Source organism: Pleurodeles waltl, chromosome 5 (assembly GCF_031143425.1).
Source record: "Pleurodeles waltl isolate 20211129_DDA chromosome 5, aPleWal1.hap1.20221129, whole genome shotgun sequence".
NCBI classification, from domain to species: Eukaryota; Metazoa; Chordata; class Amphibia; order Caudata; family Salamandridae; genus Pleurodeles; species Pleurodeles waltl.
Genome location: NC_090444.1, coordinates 229,702,598 through 229,724,579, shown reverse-complemented (window position 1 = coordinate 229,724,579; position 21,982 = coordinate 229,702,598). Strand labels below are relative to the sequence as shown.

The window sequence follows — 21,982 nt, the reverse complement described above, 5'->3', positions numbered from 1 at the left end:
CTTGTGAACTGATTTCTAGGGACAGGGATTCCACCTTCAGGTCCTTAGCTCTGGCACACCAATCTCAGTGTTCTTAGCGGCTCTGCACTTTGGCGTGGAAAGTCGTTAAAAGAAACTGACAACACTGCGCTGAGGTGGCAACTTTGTATTACTCCAGGTGACAACATGGCAACTATGAATCCAACGACATCTGTGAAGTCGACCATCGCCACCTGCTGACGCGCAAGGGTATTGCTCTAAGAAAAAATCTCCGGATCCAGTCTGAAGCTATGTGAAAAACATATTTTTTGTCCATTAATATTCACTTTTTATTTTTAGTGAATAAATGGAAGGTGCAGGCACAAAAGTCTATCATGATCTTGAAGTGGTGATAGTTTATTACTCATTTTATAGGGTAAAGCACACTATCATAGAGGATTGCACACTACTTCAAGCTAGTTTGGTTTGAGCAGTGGTTCGCATCTCCATGTCTTGGAAGACATGGCTTCTCGGAATGCTTCATGGGAAATTGCTCACACTGAACTCGGTTGTGGGTGAACAGGTAGGTTCTCTCCTCACCAGGGAACCCTCATCTTGGATTCTTCAGCAGCAGAATTTCCTCTCAGTACACGGAGTATAGTCTTTTTTGTTATAAAGGAGACAGCCAAGTATTTTGTCTTTGGTCCTCTCCTTCATCTGCAGTGGTTGGAAGTTAGCCTAGAATAAAAAGTGAACACTAGATTTTCTGGTGGGGTCAGTTTATATTCTGGTCTGGGAACAGTTTGTTGAGTCCAGTTCTCCAGTCAAGACCAAAGTTCACCCTAAACATCGTTCATTTTGGTTGTCCACAGCATGGCCACCATTAGTAGAATCATCTGCCATAGTCCTCTTTTGTGGATACCAAGTAGAATGTTTCTGCTTTCAGCACAAAGTATAGGGTGCAGTGATGAGTAGGCAACCTATAACTAACGTTCTGTAAGCATGTGCTTCTGGCTATGCTTTCAGCTATGATCTTTGTTAAAGGCATTGCTTGACTTGCTGGAGGTGGGTGAGTTTTAGTGCAAGAAAGAGCTATTCCTCTGGATGATGACAGAACTCAGGTGACACACTTATCTTCAACTATTACAAAATGCAGGAGTGGGACAGTACAAGCAGCACTGAACCCCCCCACAAAATGTGGTCAATCTGTGGTAAAAAAACATGATACAACAGACATCACTCCTGCTGCAGGGAAGCACAATCATGGAAACTGCTCAAAAGCAATACCATATAAAACATTATGCATGTGCCTGGAGAACAGCATACAAATACTTTATCTGTATTCATTATTTATATTATATTTAGATTTTTTGTTCACATATATAGTGATCCAGTTGATACCATACATGTTACAAAAATATATTCACAAATGGGAAAAACAGTAAGATATTTTTTTCTCATAGTATAAACAACACACATTTGGTTGAATTCTCAGTATGCTATGCAGTTCAAACACAGCCAACACTTGTTTTGTCATAAACAAGACTTACTCAGGGCTTCTAAGATGTAGAAAAACAACCCAGAAGAAGTCTATGCCGGAATCATCTCTCTCTCACCACTTGCAAACTCCAAAGAGGACGTGAGGGTGCCAACGTGCTACTCGGTCTTGCTTTGGAACTCCTGAATAGCCAATTCCAAATGTGACCCTAAATTCTGTGCCCTTTGGTGACTTTGGATCTGATTGAGACTTCTAACTAAGCCATGCTGTGCATATTTGTCATGCTTCCGATTCCTTCTGGTGTGCCTTTTGGGCCTCAAAGATCCACAGAGGTCTTCAATTGGGGTTCCTCCAGCAGGTTTTTTTCTTGGCGCTGTCTTTACCTCCTTGAACCTGTTTGAGGTTCCTGTTGGCGCCACTCCCTGCACTGGTTCATTTAACATCAACGCTGGTGCTGATTCTGCCGGGAGACCATCCATTTCCTGTGGTGGTTTCTGACTCTGAGCTGAACTTGTCTTGGCCACAGCCGAGGCTGCATTCTGATCCCACCAAGCACAGCCAATAAGTAACCTTTGTGACTCTGACACATTGCCGTTACCACAAGGCAGAGCTCATGCATTACAACAGCTCTTTGGTTCGTATTCAAACAGTTACAACGGCTATGATGAAGGGGACAAATGTGTCCCACAGTATGGTAAGGAAAATTGGTGTTAAGAGCTACAGGATGCTAGTAGTCTATACACCTCCACTGACACTAGACTTGTCTCTCCCCCAGTCCTGCCACAGAGGAGAGTGCTTCCTTTGCTTTGTCATGCAAAGGGCTTTAGAGGTCCTTGACCTGTGGCTCTCAGCAATGGAAGTAAAGACCAATGTCCTCATGGCGGTTTTCCAGCCAGGCCAGGCACCTCCTGAACCCTTCCTGCCCTTTAACTAAGCCTTTACAGATACCTTCTTAATCACTGTGGCAAAACTATGTTTTGGGCCACCAGTCAGCAGGCAGGTCGTTTGTCGCTACATACAAGCTCCAGGTGACTCTGACTTCCTGTCTCAACACCCATCACCGAAGAGTTTGACAGTACAAGTGCCCATCAGCAAAATAACTCAATGCCTCTTCTACGACCCCACCTGATTGCAAATCCAAACAGATGGAGGCCTCTAGCAAGCACATTTTCTCATCTGGCAGCCTTGACTTAGTTTCCATCAAAGGCAGCTGCCCTTGGTTTGCTACATCCATGCATTGTAGGATGTCACAGACCAAGTCCTACTGGCAGTTCTGGATGACCTACGGACATCTTTAGTCCAAACCATCCAGGATACAGCGAAACTTGTTATCTGGTCCGACCTGGAAACAACTGATTTCTGAGGTCGGGCAATTGACACAAGTGTGGCACTTTGGCACCATGCTCTGATGAGGTCTAGGGGCTTCCCAAGTGTTGTCCAGGCATCTTTGATAGACACCTGTTCAGTGAGAAGGCAGACCTGATCCTGATGCGATTTAAAGAATGTCACACCGCAGCAGGTTCCTTGGGTTTGTCTGCCTCTCCCAGGCATTTTCACCATCAGTTTTGCCCCTTTTGGGCATTCACTACGATTTTGTAATATCACCAAAACCAGACCCTGCACCCTGGCACACAGACTTCTCAGCCCTTTTGTGGTAGAGGCTGCAGCTCCGAAAGACAAGCTCAGAGCATCAAGGAAATGTGTTACTCAGTCCCCTACCCCTCCGCACTGCAAAATCACCTTAGTGTTTTTGTTTTTTTACACATACCCACCTTGTAGGAGGCAGGATAATTTCTCCAGTGCTGGTGAGGCGTCTCTTTGGGCCTATGGGTCCTCCAGATTGCCCAGTGAGGCTCTGCCCTCTCATTTCTTTTTGCCTTGCCACACCTTCAGCCACCATCACTGTGGCTGATGGAGAAATAAATGTCCATTTTGCAGCAGGAAATGCAGCTCTTTTTTCTCAAAGGAATTATACAGAGGCTTCCGGCCTTGGAAGAAGGAACTGAGTGTTACTCGACTGGCTGTTACTCCAGCAATTTCCTTTCCAAAGGAGGACAGACACCTTCATCCTATTTTAGACATCTTCCCTCTAAATCCTTACTGCAGAATGACAAGATGGACAAGATGCTCACAATTGCCCAGATTTGGTGTGCTTTGGACCCTGGAGACTGGATGGTAGCGTTGGACCTGCACAACTGTTATTTCCATGTTCCCGGCCCACAGCCATTATTTGAAGTTACCAATGAGCAAGGGGAACTTTCAGTTTGCAGTGCTTCCTTTTAGCCACACTACTGACCCTTGGGTGTTCACAAAAGTAATGGTGGAGGTTGCAGCACAATTTCGGAGGTCGGGTATACCAGCCTTCCCTCACCACGACACCAAACTGCTGAAGGCAGCCTCGCCCGAGGCAGTCGTAGACCTTCCTCAGACTATGGGGACCACTCCTAATATTGTTGGGGTCCACTATCAACATGTCAAAGTCAAATGTGAGTTCTTTACAGATGTTGGCACTCAGCAAAGATATCTTGTAAGTGCAGTTTAATGACATGTTCCCGGAGAGAAGAGTCCAGGACATTCGGGCTATGATCCCAATGTTGCAGTCTCTGTTCAGGGCTCATTGAGGATGATTTTGAGACTACTGGACTATTGGCATCCTGTATCCTGCTAGTCAGTCATTCCAGATGGCACACGTGGGCTCTGCAGTGGGGCCTGAATTCTAACTGGTCACAGCACCAGGAGAACATAATCCAATTCCATCCAGGTTTCAGAGGAGATTGCTAAAGATCTGCAGTGGTGGCTGCTGGATCAACATTGGGTCTGTGGTCTCTGGGGGAAACCCAACTCCACATAAGTTTGTTCGAGTTCCAGACAATCAGCTTGGCGTTGAAGGCCTTCCTAGTGTAGTGTGGTTAGGTATATGTATCCTTTACGCATTTGCTTCAGGCGTTAGGCCTTTGTGCACTTTTCCCTGGGTGTATTTTATTCCTTTGCTTGCAGCATTGAGCCCCCATGCACTTTGCTCTAAATGCATTTTATTCAGCTACGTACTGTTATTTTTCGATAGCCAGTTCTACGGTCTTGTTTTATTTTCCAGTATCATACTGTTTAGCCTATTTCTGCGCTGGAGTTCTCAATAACACATTCTTGCTCACTCTGGGCTCCAGTCAAGGATACAGTCTGGTACATTGTCAATAGAAGTGGTAGGAGTTTAGTCTTTGAATACATTCTTGCATAGGGACATTTTGTGATCACACTGACATGTTAGTTATAAAAACACTTCCTTGTCCTAATACACGCAAGAGGGAGATTCCGACCAGGGGACCACAACTAGACGCTGACTGCCTCGTTGCAGATGCTGAACCAGATCACAGGCCTTTGCTCAGGTATGAGGGTTGATGGCTTCCAAGGGAATCTGAAAGGCAAGCTAATAGCTTAACATGCTGTGCTTGAAATATAATCTATTGAGAGAGAATAGAATCTATTAACACCATAATAGCGTTGTTTTTATGTTTCACTCTCATAGTGACTATTTCAATCCTACTGTGTTGTATGGTTCTGGTTATTGCGGCTCATGCCTTAATATCTAAAATACGGTTGTTTTATTAAAAACAATCAATAAAACTTAAACTACCTTTGTCATTTGTATATGAGATCATACTGTAAATGAGAGAGCTGGTTGGGACCTGAGTGACCACGACTTCCCTGAGAAGTTCTATAGATGTCATGCGCTCGGCTGCCTAATCATCCCTTCCCCTTGGGAGAGATGAGGCACTGCTAGTTAGCCGGAGCAAAACCGGATTGAAGGTGACAAGGGTCCTTCTAAGTGGGTAAGACTCAGTCCCCCACACCAGGAACGACCCTGCTACCTAGAAATCCATTAGTCTCATTTAGGATAATGAGAGCCCACACGACATGGCGCCGCCAACGATTGGTCTGGCTCTAATTTTCGGGTCCGGCAGACTCTCTCGGTCTCATATATATATATTGACTCCTCGGTTCCGTTAACGGAGACGTCCGTGGTACTGAGGATTTCCCCCACCGCATTATAGGTAGATCCTATTATTTTGTGGTTGGTTGTTCAAGCTTGAACTCTGAAAGGAAAACCCCGATATTGCTGTGCCTTCTCTGGCCCAGTGCTGTTTTTATAATGGCGAATCCTCATGTAGTAAACATTGCGCTTAATATGCGACAACCGCTCACAGGACATCTGATAGCACATGGTCTGACGATCCAGGGGGGTCCGGTCACTTTTGTGGTGGACACCCATGCAGCCTATAGAACAGAACTTTTTTATTCTTGGGTCGTATTTCCAGCAGTTGATTGGGGTACAAACACTTTTCATGAATACACTATTGCGAACGTCCCTGGACAGTACAGGGCGTATGCATATTTAGAGATACCTTTATCTTATCAAGAACACCATAACTGGCTTGATGGCGCCCTCCCACACACAGTAGCACAAGTTAGGTTAGGTCCGCTGAGTAATGATGGTCCTACCTGGCCTTTATTGGCCACATATACACCTTATCCTGCGGTTATTAACTTGGCGGTGGCTGAAGTTCGTTGTTTATATATAGACTTGGCGACTACATATAGAAGATTAGTTCAGTTTGTGATACAGACATTAAATACGAACTCAGCACGTGCTGCTCCGGCACAACCACATGCAGTGGTACCGGGGATAAATCCGGTCACTGTACACTCAGTTATGGGTAAAGTACCAGCAAAACGAGAGGAAACTCCATTTTGGCGGGCGCAAAAAATCAATACGCTGGAAGCAGTATTTCCCCATATGGGACCTCAGGATAAACATAGAATATTGACGCTGTGTTTGCCTTATGGAATGGTTCCTACTGTGGACCATTGTAATACCTGGGGCACGGTTTTTGCCGCGCCATACACTACAGCGCACGGTACGCCCACATTGGCGAATCTACCGGAAGTGCTAAAACTAATTCAAGATTAATATGGGGCTGCCCCAGCCTTAGATTTAGGGATGCAACTGATGGGCAACTTTGCTGCAGTTTCTTCTATTATATTGAGTAATCTCAAAGGGGAGGCAGTGGCACTAGCAGTGCGTATGCGTCTTCGGGACGTCCCGCAGCTTAATCAAGAGCGGGAGCTACCGAGAATAATAGCGGAAACATATTCGAGTATTGGTCGTGATAGCCTAGGGGCTGGACCACAAAAACCACAGTTGCAGGGTAAAAATAGTAAGGATTCTACTAAAATGCAGCAAACTGAGGGTACTAAGAAGCGCTGGGAGAAAAAACAGCAAACACCCAAAAAAGAAAGGGGAGAATCTCCGCGGCCACAGACCCCGCAGACTAGGTATAATCTAAGGAATAGGGATAATTTGAAAACGCCTGATAGATATCAATATACCGATACACGCCAATCTCGTTCCTTTCAGGACTCATCGGAAAAGAGAAGTGAGATAGGTAGGCGGTCAGAGCGGAGAACAGAGTACGTGAAACCGAGACAGGAATCACAACGCTCAATGGAGGTTTCTGTCAAGAAAGAAGAGAAACCGATCCAACAAAAACAGCAATTTAAAAAGAAGAAAGTGGCGGCAGTCTCAGTCAGACATGCCACACAAGAAGAGAGTTCTCTTGAAGAACAAGACATGGACGTTAGCACTGTTAGACAGCGCGGCAGAGGTCACAATAGTTCGCGGAATCTTCTAGAGCATCTGGAGGTGAAAGCAACTGATGACTTCATACAAGTCGAAACAGCAGATATGCGTGTCTCTGATCCCGATAGAGTTTATACAGTAACTTTGCAATTAGAAGGGGACATTGAATGCACTATAAACGCCATCTTTTGGGATCGTGTAGTCAAATTATATGACATCCTGCTGGCCGAACAGGATTGGCCCCCAGACTTTGTTCGCGAATGTCCAGTTGGGGAGGAGGTCATTTCACCTTCATTCTCACCACTTGTTCCGGGAGAACTCGCAGAGTCCTATGGTATTAAATGGGCTCTGGCACAAGCACCCACCTTATACAGAAATCATGTGGGGTGGGATACGGATTCACCTTATCATGTAATACCAATAAGGGGCGAACCTCAGCCGCAACGGCAATATCCTATAAAATTTGAGGCAAGGGCATCGGTAAGGAAAATACTAACAGAGTACCAGGGAATTATTGCGCCCTGTGTCTCGCCGATGAATAATCCCTTATTTCCTGTAGCTAAACCGGACCATTCTTATAGGATAGTGGTGGATTACAGACATTTAAATGGACATACACACACATATGCAATACAAAATTCACACAGCGCTCATGAATAATATTGTGCGTAAAAAATACAAAACAACTTTAGACATCTCGAATGGATTCTTCTGCCAAAATATAGCGCCCGAAAGTAGGGATTTTACAAGCTTTATTGCGTTTGGCTCTCAGAATTTTTTTTTTCGTCTGCCTCAGGGGTATAAGAATAGCCCAGGACTGTTCTCGGCTCGTGTGACTGAGATTTCACACGAGTTGGACCCTGAGGCTTTGTCATATGTTGATGATATCTATCTGACAGATGATGAGTTGCTACAACATTTGAGACGGGTAGCCCGCATTGTTGTGGGTTTTGCCGATATTGGCTACAAATTTCATTACAAAAAATAAAGAATTGCCTTCCTCAGCGTCATATTCCTGGGGTATGAGCTGTCGAATGAGGGCAAGAGCTTAGCGCCACACTTTCTGGAAAAATGTGCCCAGTTGCAACCTCCTAACACGATTCGAAAACTCCAGTCGTTATTGGGATTTCTAAATTTTGGCAGAACTTACATTCCAGATTATGCTACACGTATAAAACCATTATACGAATTGATTCGTCCCAATTGTTCAAGTAGATTTTGGACGATTGAGCATACACAAATTCTTCGAGATTTGCAAACTCATCTCTTAGCAGTAAAGCATTTACATACACGGGACAATAAGACACATCTGGTCATCAGGGTTATACCTGGGGCCGTTGGTTTTACATATGTCACCTTCAATGAGGGTGAGACAGTCCTGATAGCATACAAGTCTCACTTGTATTCTGCTGCCGAACACCGCTTTGCACAGACTGAGAAAATTCTCACTGCTGTATAGATGGTTGTGATTAAAGAACGACCTCTTGCCCAGGGCCAACGCATCATTGTTGTTTCCCCGATTCCGGCCTTAGAGGCTGTTACAAAAGCGAGTGTTCCTAATTAGAAAGCCTTACACCCGCGATGGATACAATGGGCAACGTCTTTGACAGCCACTGATGTAGATTACATATTTGACCCTAAACTGCAGACTCAAGAATTTCTTCAATATGAAATGGAGTACCCAGTTCCCGCTGGCACATTGCTTATTGATCAATATCAGGTGGCCATGTACACCGATGGCTCTGCGCAACCAGCGGTTGGGACTAAACAACAGTATTCTGCTGCAAGTGCGGTGGTGAGCGGACATAAGTTCTGCCTCCAACATACTTATACACAAACATTGGGAGACTGTACAGCACAGTTGGCTGAGCTGAAAGCTCTGTTGTTGGCACTGGAACATGTGGATTCAGCGGTATTAACTTTACTGGTTTGTGATTCCTATTACTGTGTTCAATCTTTCAATGAATATTTACATTACAGGAGGTTGAATGGGTACAGAGATTCCAAGGGTAACACCATAAAACACAAATTACTATGGGGAAGGTTGCGCATCTGAAAGAAACGCTTCCTAAAGTCCATGTTGTGCATACACTTGGACACCAGCGCGTTGGAATACACGTTGCTGGAAATACTTTAGCTGATGAAGCCGCGAAGTCGGCAGTGGCAGTTGCCACTGTGGCCGCAGTAACTCGTTCGAGTTCCAGACCAGGCACAGAGATTTTGGCTGCCATTAAGGCTACGGCTGATGGCACGCCATATCCTAAAGGATTCCCTTCTAAATATGATTTCTGCATGGGTGGTATGCTTAACGCTGTAGTTAAAATCCCAGGCGTTGGTGTACGTGAAATGCCCAATAAAATTGAACGACCTCGATTAATTACTGCAGCACATGCGGGGGCGGCATCTGCACATGCGGGCGTGGCTGCCACGATTTCACTCTTACAGGCTCGTTATTGGTGGCCTGGTCTCTATAAAGAGGCGAAGCAGTATGTCCTTTGTTGTGACATCTGTCAACAAATTAAAGTTTCAACGGCTAGACGCCCGCAGCAGACGCCCCTTCTGATTTCAAATAAACCTTTACAGTGTGTGTACTTGGATCATTGTGGTCCGCTGACAACAGATAGTGCATACAAATATATATTGGTAGCTGTAAATTCGTGCTCCAGATTTGTGTGGGTCTGGCCACAGCGCTCGGCTGACGCTCGGACTGTTATTAAAGATTTGCGTATCTTTGTCGATACATATGCAGTTGCGGCTTTTCATTTGGACCAGGGCCCTGCTTTTGCCTCTAAGGCATTCAGGGAGACCATGGCTTCGTTGGGGGTCCAGCTCCAGTTCTCGTCTCCATTTCATCCCAAGGGAAATTCTGTCGTGGAGCGTTTAAATCGCGATTTAAAGCAATCCTTAACGGCTAGAGTTATAGGTATGGGTCGTAGCTGGCTAGCCCACCTGTATGGAGTACATAGAGCACTGAATAACTTGCCTAGAAGGTCCCTGGGGGGTCGTACTTCATATGAGTGCCTGTTTGGAACACGTATGTTTGTTCCTGATCTAGATGGTCCTGGTGTGGAGGCGGCAGAAACGCCCTTTGACATAAATGATCGTGTCACTGTTTTGCAGGATTTACAACAATTTCTTGACGATAACTCCTCTGCCAGTGCTGCCTCCACAGGAATTACGGATGAACCAGTAACGCCTACTGGTTGGATTCCCAGAGTTGGGGATCTTGTGCGTGAAAAGGTCGCGGTGACGAAAGAATTTGGCCCTTCGTATCGAGCGCCAGTCCCTGTACTAGGGATTCACAGCACAAGAACTGTGATTTTGCCACCGTTAAAGGGGCCAAAGGTAATCGCTTTGTCTCCATCGACAATGTCAAGTTACAACATGTGGCCGATTCTGCACAGCAGACCAAGAGGAACACCCAATAGTTCCCAAATCCCTCTCACTACTGGGGAAGATGTTCCGCTGCAGGTGATTTGCACTGACACTGTTTCCTCTCCGAGCTTTGAGAGGGTGGAAGATGATCTTTTGCGATTGTTCCATTGACGGCGAATAATTTGGATTCTTTTGATCAAGTTGCTGTGCCTACTGATGTTACTGAAGGTGTTGTCTACAGCGTCCCACGGAGAGAGACACAATCTGCTCCTTTGTTTTCGGTTGCACCATTTGCGAGAACTGCCTCCGGCTGCTTTAATAACAATGAAGACACTGTGTCGGACTCTTTGTCCTCTTCAACACCAGCCCTGGGTCCACGTAAGCTGTTGTATAGGCTCAAAAGTACCTATTTTGTGTCTCCTTGGAACTATCTTTGGCTTTTTATGACTGTGATGGCTTTTTTCCTGTGGCTGGGGTTTGTTGTTACCTTTTTTCTGGTGATACATGGTCATTTTCTTCCTGAACGATCTGATGTTCAGCACGTGGAGAAGGTGTTGAAACCACATTTTTCATCACACATGGTTCGAAGAGACTTGTCCTTGTGAACATTTCTGCCGTACCGATTCCAGATGGGATTGTGTGGGATAGAGTTATGGTTTGATATATATGGTCCCACAGAGACAATTCAAATACTGTATGTTCTAAAGTTATCAATGAATGATATAGTAATACCAGGCAGTGTATCTGACGATTGGGATGTGAAGACAGTTGATTCTATGTTGACAGAATTGCAGTATTATACTGTCTTTGAGAATGAAGAAGCTTACCAGTTTAGAGATAATTATGGTGACATGTTTTGTTACAATTATTATGGACACCACTTTATTCATAAAGCCAGTAGCTCTAAAACAATTTTTGAATATATGCAATGGGAACATTGCCCAACTCCTCCACAGGGGAGTTCTAAAACTTATTATGATAAATTTGCGTATTTTTCTGGGCATCATCAACAAAATGCCAAGTCATATTATTTCAGGGTAACTCCGCATGTTAACAAGCTAATGTTATTGACTGATACTAAATTGTTGTATTCAAATTAGTTTGTGTCCAAATTATCAATTGAGGGTTATGAATATTGGTCCAAGACAGTTGATTTGAAAAGTGTTTGGGGAACAAAAAATTGGCAAATGCGGGGCAGGGCCACATTGTTTAGGGTATGTATTATTCCTGTCCAGATGATTTTTTTAAATGACACTGTACAATAGACTAGCTGTTTAGGTTTAGTGACGATTAAGGAGTTAACTATGCCTGGCATACCTGTCCCTTCCAAATTGAAAGATTGGCAAGATTATATTAATGCCACGTTTAATGAGCTTACGGACTGGGTCCAGAATGGTACGCTTAATACTTTGTTGAAACGTCCTGGAGGGTGGTTATTGGGGCCCATAGACACTAATAGGTGTCATCAACGTTTTGTCACCTCTTCGGGGGGTTTCAGGACTAGTAGGGCAGACCCTTGCTACATATCACCAGAACATGCTGATATCATTACTACATATAGCGTGGGGAAGCTTTGTCAACAATGGTTAAAGTCATCCACGCTAGATGCAGTTAAGACACATCTCACTTTACTGTCTAATTATACTGACTTGCAAGATTTTTTGTCAGGCCCAAGAGTGCCCCGGAGAAAGCGGTTTTTGTATGAAGTGTACAATGAGATATGGAAGCTTTCACAATAGGAGGCTGCGGCCCGGTTGAGGCAGATAGATCAGGAAAATTTGAAACAGGCATTGTCTGTTGTGGATAATGGAATGCATACCCTGTCCGACCGTGTATATATGATTGATAATATTGTTTCCTCTGCTATCGACATTATTAGATCAGATATGTCTTCTTTATATCATGGGCAGAGTCAGACGCGGGCCATTATGCAGTTGGGTTGGACTCTACAGACATTGAAGGTGGGTCGCGTTCCATGGCAACACATCAGAGCAAGGGAGATATTTTTTTCCTTTAATTTGACACGTCAGCAGCAGCTGATGGCTAAATAGGAAGCGACGTATGTCATGTTGAATATTGAAAAGTTGGAAAAGTTGCCTTTTACTGTGGCTGAGATTCCGTCGGCTGAATGGTTAATACACAGGGTTATTAATTTGCCTATTTCTACTCTGCAATTCACTTCTTGTTTGAGGCATGTTCCGGTGGGCAGATATGAGAAATTAGGAGACAGTTACATACATGAAGTGTGGGAGCTTCCCTTTTTATACAGATGTCTTAATGGGATGAGAGAGGTTTTTCTTAGCGGTAGCGAATGTGAAACTTCTGTCAGCCATTCGATGGTTTGTAAGCAGCTGTCCTTGCATGGGGCGTGTAATGCCTCGGTTGCAAATTTAGCTTGCTATCTAAAGGGAGTTCCAGTCCCGTGATTAAAAACACGTTCCAGGTGCTTTCAGACGGCAGCTACGTCCTTCTTAACAGTGAAGCCTGATGTGGCATGCGTGCCGGAATAGTTTACGTGGTCGTTGTCACCAAGGCCGTTGCGTGCTGCGGGAATGTGTTGTTTCCCCCCATTCAATTTAGGGAGGTAGCAGACATCTGGCCTCACATTGCTACTTCAAAGATTAATTTCGACAAGTTGAGTCGACTAAAGTCTCTATTGTTTCAAAGGCATGTGGCCCTCACATCTGCACGCGAGACCTACGCAATTCAGGTGGCGAGGTCATTGGCGGAAATACGGTCCCTTTTAGATACTAACTTTCCGAGCCACTTTGGTGAACTCGTGGGACGTATATTTAATGCGTCCAGCACTGCTGGAACTGCACATTTTTTCAAAGCCGTTGGTGTTGGGTTTGCTCATGCCTTCTGTTCTATATTCGGTTTAATACCTTCGGCTATTCATTCTATTTTCGGAAGCATCTTTGGGGGATTTTCGATCACTTTGGCTTTATTGGCTGGTGTTTTGCTGTTGCTGTTGTTCTTCCGCAATGGCTGTCCAGATACGTCAAGATCCAATATGGGTGCTCCCATCAGCGCAGCTGTGTCGTGAACGCATGATGCAGCATTTTGGAGCAACACTCCTGGAACAATTGGAGTGTGACTGGTCTTTGTCATTCCGGCCAGTTCTGGATTGTGTGCAACCCGTGTTTCGGTGCCTCTGGTGCTCGTTTGAACATGCATTGACTCTCTGTCTCTCACTGCAGCGCCCCCCAGTGGTTGATGCTACTCTGTTGATGTTCCCGATTAGGGCTAATTCCCAGACATGTGCACTGCGGTTGCGTTTACTTCGTGAGGCAGTTTACGAGAGTCCCTTCCTGGAGGAAGTTGGTATTGTCTCGTTCATAGGCCCTACACGGGGTGCCGCCTTGGATGGTTCTGGGGCTTTGGAACACACCTGCTCCGTGATACTATTTGGCGTGGATTTTCCAGTGTTGACGTCTGCCGAAGTGGAGGATATCCTGCTTTCCGCGGCTTCCCTTTCACATTGGGTTTTTGTCTAAATTTACATTATTTTTGATTCGACTTTGCCGTCACATGCTTCAAATTTAAAAACGGTTCTGTGCTTTGCTGTCCTCTGGACTTGTCGAAATATGTACTATGTATATTTTTTATCCGGGGCATATTATTAATGTTTGATTAGAACGACTTACTACCGACAAGGGGAGGGTGTAGTGTGGTTAGGTATATGCATCCTTTACGCGTTTGCTTCAGGCGTTAGGCCTTTGTGCACTTTGCCCTGGGTGTATTTTATTCCTTTGCTTGCAGCATTGAGCCCCCGTGCACTTTACTCTAAATGCATTTTATTCAGCTACGTACTGTTATTTTTCGATAGCCAGTTCAACGGTCTTGTTTTATTTTCCAGTATCATACTGTTTAGCCTATTTCTGCGCTGGAGTTCTCAATAACACATTATTGCTCACTCTGTGCTCCAGTCAAGGATACAGTCTGGTACATTGCCGATAGAAGTGGTAGGAGTTTAGTCTTTGAATACATTCTTGCTTAGGGACATTTTGTGATCACACTGACATGTTAGTTATAAAAACACTTCCTTCTCCTAATACACGCAAGAGGGAGATTCCGACCAGGGAACCACAACTAGACGCTGACTGCCTCGTTGCAGATGCTGAACCAGATCACAGGCCTTTGCTCAGGTATGAGGGTTGATGGCTTCCAAGGGAATCTGAAAGGCAAGCTAATAGCTTAACATGCTGTGCTCGAAATATAATCTAGTGAGAGAGAATAGAATCCATTAACACCATGATAGCGTTGTTTTTATGTTTCACTCTCATAGTGACTATTTCAATCCTTCTGTGTTGTATGGTTCTGGTTATTGCGGCTCATGCCTTAATATCTAAAATACAGTTGTTTTATTAAAAACAATCAATAAAACTTAAACTGCCTTTGTGATTTGTAGATGAGATCATACTGTAAATGAGAGAGCTGGTTGGGACCTGAGTGACCACAACTTCCCTGAGAAGTTCTATAGATGTCATGCGCTCAGCTGCCTAATCATCCCTTCCCCTTGGGAGAGATGAGGCACTGCTAGTTCGCCGGAGCAAAACCGAATTGAAGGTGACAAGGGTCCTTCTAAGTGGGTAAGACTCAGTCCCCCACACCAGGAACGACCCTGCTACCTAGAAATCCATTAGTCTCATTTAGGATAAGGAGAGCCCACGTGACACTAGCAACCATCAAAAGGAAGCTAGTATAGTTCCTTCCAAACAACACTACTGTCATGTGATACTACAGCAGATAGGGTGGAGTTGGTTCCTTGCCTGATACCATAAGACTCTGCACCTCTGGAAGTTTCCAGGGTATTTTCTCTGGTTTTGAACCACCTGGCTGGATCTCCTAATTGCACGGGCAGACAAACTCAGTCGCCGATGTGTAGAGGATCACGAAAGGCAATTACACCCAGAGGTGGTTCAGGGCATTTTCTAGCAATGATGAATACCCTGGTTCAATCTTTACACCACCATAGAGAACGCATAATGTGAGTGTTTTCACATGCTAGAGTTTCCAAGATAGCTTTCTCTTGGAGATTCCTTTTCCCCTAGAGTGGAGCTCAGGACTCCTGTATGCCTTCCTGCCTCTACCTGTCCTGGCACGATCTCTGAAGAAGATAAGATAGACTGAACCCAAGTCATCCTATTGGCTTTAGATTGGGCCAGGAGGGTGTGGTGCCCAGATCATCTCAGCGTGAGCGTCTGTCCTCTGATCAAGCTGCAACTTTGAGAGAAACCACTGTTGCAGTAACAGAGCAGGGTCCTGAACGAGGCCTCTGCATTCTGAATCTCCATGCATGAAGAATGAGCAGCAGTGGCGAATTGTCTTCGATCGTCCTCCATAGGCCATTGATGTTATTGTGCTAGCAAGGTATCTGTCTACGAAATCAGTGCATGCTCTGAGCTGGGAGAAGTTTGTTAGCCTGTTGCGGCACCTGCTAGACTGCCACTTGAGGTGAAGCAAGTGTCTGAATTGTTTGTTTTGTCATTGGGCCAGCAAGGATTTGCATTGGGCACTGTTAAAGGCTACATGGCACCTTTCGAGTATTTTTTTTTTTTTTACAGTTGGCAGATCAGCCTCTCTTGTTTAAATCACCTGTTGAGAGGAGGTTTCTCACAGGTTTGCAGCATTTATTTCCAACAAAGCCCTTTGTGATGCCATAGTGGGACCTAAACCTGGTCCTTACCTTACCCATGTGCACCCCTTTTGAGCTGGTGCACAGGTGTCCATTGTGTCTTTTAATTTTAAAAACTGTCTTTTAAACTCCCATAAAATCGGCTTGGAGTGTGAGTGGCACTCCAAGTCCACCTGCCTTACACATAATTTCTTTCATGACCAACTATTTTGAGGACACGAGCAGCATTCCTGCCTAAAGTAGTAAAGCCCTCTGATATGAGACAGACTATCACCCTTTCAGCGTTCTTTGCCCAGCTTCACACCTCAACAGATTCATGGAGCGCAAGGAAGCCTTCCTTCCATTTTTATATTGGTGGTACCAGGGACAACTGAGTGGATGCTCAGCTCTTTGTGTGTTTCTCTAGGCAAAGAAGGTGCACACAATTACTATATCTAGATGGTTGGTACTCTGTAATAAAATCTGCTATGCTTTGGCTAAAAAGCAGCTCCCCACCCCAAAAGGGATACAGGCTCATTCCACGTAAGGTAAGAGTTGCTAGTATTGGCTTGAAGAGTTCCTATCCTAGATATCTGTCAGGCTACTACATATGCATCAATGCACACGTTCACAAAGCACTACTGTCTTGCGAGTCAAGCCTGTTGGGTTGGGCATTTCGTTCGGTCCTTAAGGACTTTTTAGCCTGAACAAACGTTTCCGTAGCAAAAGGGTAGGGCTTACAATAATGTAGTTATCTAGACACCAAACGTTCAGTAAATAATGATGCCTATCGAAAATAATTCATCAACCCCCCCCCAAAAAACAATATATATCAATATATTTCTTTTTGACATCATCTCCCTTATATAGTTCATCTATTATTTATCTTGATTTTCACATGTTTTGATATATCATACATAAAAAAACATTAGTTAAAAAAAACTAACGTAGCAAACCAGTCATTCATTCTGTAAATAATAAACCTTGGAATAGAGAGTTCCATTGAATGTGGGGTGTTTCTTTCTTGACAGAGTCCATGTAATAGTACTGTTCTCTTACAAGCGCATCATGTTCCTTTCTTTATCAACTACGAATCCATTGTTTTGGCATTCTTACTTTAAGCAGTCATCAGGATAATGGACATTTCGGCTATGTATGTTTTCACTCATCACATGTTGATGTATTTTACAGCGTCTGGATTGTTCCACATACATTAAATTATCGAGGGGCTAAATTCGAATCTCTTTTGAGTTTGCCAAAACCTTTCCAGAGTAACACTAATGTTTTTTTCTTAAGTAGGTTGTAATAATAAAAATGCATCAGTTTTAAGGAGAACAGAGAAAGTTTGGGGAAATTAGCAGTTGGTGAATGTATTGCTTGTTATATGGATTTGGTGAATGTCTGCTTTTATTTGTATCAAAAGAATACAAAAATTATAAATTAAGTTTAAAATAAAAATTAAACAGTTGCACAGCTGCTTTTTCACTTATGTTTTCAATACTTGAACCTTACTAGCGGGGTCAGGTGGCTCAGTGGACTAATGCAACGGCCCTAGAATCCTGTGTTTAGTCATTTGGCCACTGGATCAAATCCTGGCAGGGTCCAATGAGTATCATTGAGTTGGGTAACAATAAACACTTGTTATTCGGTGCCAAGACGCCTAAGGAGTTAAGGTGCACTTTACAAGCAGACACATATAGGGGGTGATTCTGACCGCGGTGGACGGCGGTCGCCGCCCGCCAAGCGGTTGCCGCCGAAAGACCGCTCCGCGGTCAAAAGACCGCGGCGGTCATTCTGGCTTTCCCACTGGGCCGGCGGGCGACCGCCGAAAGTCCGCCCGCCAGCCCAGCGGGAAACACCTTTCCCACGAGGACGCCGGCTCAGAATGGAGCCGGCGGAGTGGGAAGGTGCGACGGGTGCAGTTGCACCCGTCGCGAATTTCAGTGTCTGCAAAGCAGACACTGAAATTCTCCATGGGGCCCTCTTACGGGGGCCCCAGCAGTGCCCATGCCATTGGCATGGGCACTGCAGGGGCCCCCAGGGGCCCCGCGGCACCCCCTACCGCCATCCTGTTCCTGGCGGGAGAACCGCCAGGAACTGGATGGCGGTAGGGGGTGTCAGAATCCCCATGGCGGCGGAGCGCGCTCCGCCGCCATGGAGGATTCTCAAGGGCAGCGGGAAGTCGGCGGTACACCGCCGACTTTCCGTTTCTGGCCGCGGCTGAACCGCAGCAGTCAGAATGCCCAGCGGTGCACCGCCAGCCTGTTGGCGGTGCTACCGCCGACCTCCGCCATGGCGGTAATTACCGCCAGGGTCAGAATGACCCCCATAGTATGTTACTTTGTCTAAACGTTTTATGACATGGCTGGGTTGAATTTTCATATGAGCCAAATTATTATTATATGCTTATAACAAATGTAACATTTTAGGCTTTAATTGTCTTAAAACAGGGGTCTTCAAACTGGGGGGCAGGCACCCCTATGGGGGCCTCAAGTGATCACGGGGTGCCACAGGCTCTGTGTAAAAGACACATTATGCAGATACCAGTACTTTGTTTAAAGCAGAAAAATGTATTTTTGCATTTTTTTAAAAAGGTAACAGAACTTAACTACAATGTTAAAATATATCTAGGCATGTTTAAACATTGGCAACTTAAAAGAATAATTGGGAAAGATTAGATTCTGAGGGGGGACGATGATTTTTTTTCTCCACTGGGGGGAGGGAGAGGGGTGACAGGAGAGCGACATTAAAAAGTTTGAAAACCACTAGCTTAAAATAACTTGTTCTGTAATGTGTGTTATGGATGAGATTGACACTTTGTTTTTATTTTATTTTAAATCAGTTTGCTGCAAAAAGGACATTCTGAAAAGTGTGGTGTTAAAAGCAGACTAACATGTTCCATATGCTGCAAGGAGTTTAAGAGCCTGCCTGCTCTGAACGGTCACATGAGGTCACATGGGGGAATGAGAGCATCGCCCATCTTCAAACAGGTAGGTAGTACATTGCATTCTGTGCTTTGATGCTTGGTATCACATACAGACTCAGCATACTATACTCCAAGTGCATATTAAATATATAATTAAAAAGTGTTTTCCAGATTGGCATAACGTCCAGGGGAAAATGGTGTACGTACACTTTGTGGCTCACATCCTCATCACTGTTAATTCATTTATTGTGTTGCATCAGCAAAATATCAGTTTGATGAGGCTTGGTGGTTCCTTGCTGAATGCCTTTTGCCATGGACCGAGTTTAAATTACTAGGGACCATTTGTGGAGAACTGACTTATGTATGATGCGCCCTAGCGGAGTCGTAGAACAATTCTGACTCACTGTTAAACTATGAGGATGTCTGAACTTTAATGCTGCTCTGGCTCACTCTTGTTGTACTCCACGGAGGCTAGGCCACTCCAGATAACACATGCATTTTCAATGCAACGGGTCTCGCATTTCTCCGAGTTAAAGCTATTAGCACTTGTAAACTCCCAACCGGACTTTACTTATCTCATTAAATGAAAAAAAAACGAGCGCGATCGCACTGCTAAACAAGCGAGATCATGCTGTGAAAAAAGAGAAAAAGTAGTCCACAAACTGGACGGATAACAGCGAGCCTCGTATGTTTTCAGTACTTGGTCGCTGCGCTCGAGGGGGGCTAACCACCGGAAAAGACATGACGTATGCATGCCTTCTACTAATGAAAGCAAGCGGATTTTAAAAGGCAAGCCCACGAACCAATGAAAGACACTGACGTGACATGGGCGGGGCTCCGAGCCCTTTTCTAACTATTACAGTATCTCGCAAGCGATACGCATGCACAAGTGCGTGCTACGCAGGCTCGACTCTAACAAGGTGAAAGGCAAATTGAGAAAAAACATACGTCACTGCATAGAACTCTTTTGGTTCTAGTATGGATTTGTCTCATACTTTCGAGTACTGAAGAGGGTATGAAGATAACATTACTATTCTGTTTCCTGAACTGAACTATCTAGCAGACTGTGTGTGATGTACTTTTTTGAGTTAGGTAACATTTTGAAGCTATGTATGCTTGTGAATACAAATCATTCCCTGTTGTTAGAAATGGGGTCTCTAGTTGGCAGTTGGTTTACACCCTGTCCAGGTAGAGACTCTCACTCTAGTCAGGATAAGGGAGTCACACTCCTAAGAGAACCCCTACCCACCCCCTTGGAAGCTTGGCATGAGCAATCAGGCTTATCTCAGACGCAATGTGGTAAGTATTTGTACCCACACACAGTAACACAGTGAAAACACTACAAATGGACCCCACACCAGTTTAGCCAATTTTTATCCAAGTAAAACAAGACCAAAACAAACAAAATCCAACATACACAAGCAAAGATATGAATTTTTAAAGATTGAATCCCAATAAAACACTTAGAAACACAATAGCTCCACCTGGTGCTATCACGGAGTCATTCCCAACAGTCTGATGCCAGTTGCGAGGTAGTGTGGCACTGGTCACAGAGAAGCACGGACCCCAGGTACACTACCTTAGAAACGAGTCAGAGTCAGAGACGTAGAACAGAGTCAAGGAGGTGAGGCGTCACTGGAGCCGGTGCAGCATCAGTTCCGTGCTGCTACGCAGGAGGTGAGGCATTGGTTCCTTACGGAGGTGAGGCGTCGGTTCCTTATAGAGGCAGTGGAGATGAGGTGACGGTGAGACGTTGGTTCCTGCGATCCGGTGGGGTCAGTGAGTCCAGTGGGTCAAGACCTGATGAAAGGACTCCACAGGGTGACGGGCACACAACAGGGCCGCAGGTGCCGCAGCGGAGTCGGGTGTCATGGACATTGGTGACACAGCAGTAGGGACTCATGATGTTGTGGGACTTCAAAGATGCTGCAGCAGCATCGGGCCAGTGGTGCCTGTCCTGCGGTGTCTGTCGTGGTCATTGCACTTCAGTGGGGACCACGGTTTCTGGTGCAGGCAGCGGCGTGGCATTGGGCACCAGCGTAAGTTCTGGTACTGTCTGGAGCTGATGTGCATGGTTCTTATTGTTTTTATGCCAGCTTTCACTCCCAAGGGCCCAGGAACTGGAGTGGGCACCACCTGGTGAGTCAGGATCCTCAGCACAAGAACCCAGATGTTGGTAGGTGAAGTAGTTGCTGTCCATGAGACTTCTTAACAGGAGACAAGCTCAGTCCAAGCCCTTTGGAAATTTCACAAGCAGGATACACTGCAAAGCCAGTCTTTGTCCACATCAAAGCAGGAGCAGAAACTGCAGGTCAACCCAGCAAAACACACACAGCAAAGGGGCAGTACCCCTCCTCACAGCTCTTCAGTCTTCTCCTTGGGAGAGTCTGCTCCTGATCCAGAAGTGTTCTAAATCTGGGCTTTTGGGTCCAATAATTATACTCATTTCTTCCTTTGAAGTAAGCAAACTTCAAAGGAAAGTATTTGTAGTGCACAAGACCCTGTTGTTTCTGTCCTGGTCCCAAACACACTTTAGGGGGTTGGAGACAGCAGTGTGTACAGACAGGCACAGCCCTATTCAGGTGCAAATGTCTGCTCCTCCCACCACCCATCAGGATATGCAGGGCACACCTCAGCTCCCATTGTGTGACTGTCTAGAGTGAATTCACAACCAGCCCGACTGTCATCCTGACCCAGAAGTGTATTCCACAACCAGGCAGAGGCACAGAAAGTTTAAGCAAGAAACTGCCCACTTTCTAAAAGTAGCATTTTTTAATTGTGAGTTTAGAGACCCCAAACTCCAGATCTCTATCTGCTCCCAATGGGAAATGACCCTTAAGATACTTCAAGGCAATCCCCATGTTAACCTATGGAAGAGATAGGCCTTGCAATAGTGAAAAAATAATTTGGCAGTATTTCTCTATCAGGACATGTAAAACACACAAGTACATGTCCTACCTTTTAAATACACAG

At 45.1% G+C, this 21,982-nt stretch overlaps 1 protein-coding gene across 2 annotated transcripts in view; it reads left to right on the top strand.

Moving 5' to 3' along the window:
* Positions 1-21,982, top strand: part of TRERF1 (transcriptional regulating factor 1) — a 675,896-nt gene that overhangs the window by 365,017 nt on the left and 288,897 nt on the right. For both annotated transcript variants that reach the window (XM_069233961.1, XM_069233962.1), the window contains exon 6: positions 18,926-19,073. In XM_069233961.1, coding sequence (XP_069090062.1) covers positions 18,926-19,073 — 148 coding nt within the window. The remainder of the gene's footprint in view (positions 1-18,925; positions 19,074-21,982) is intronic.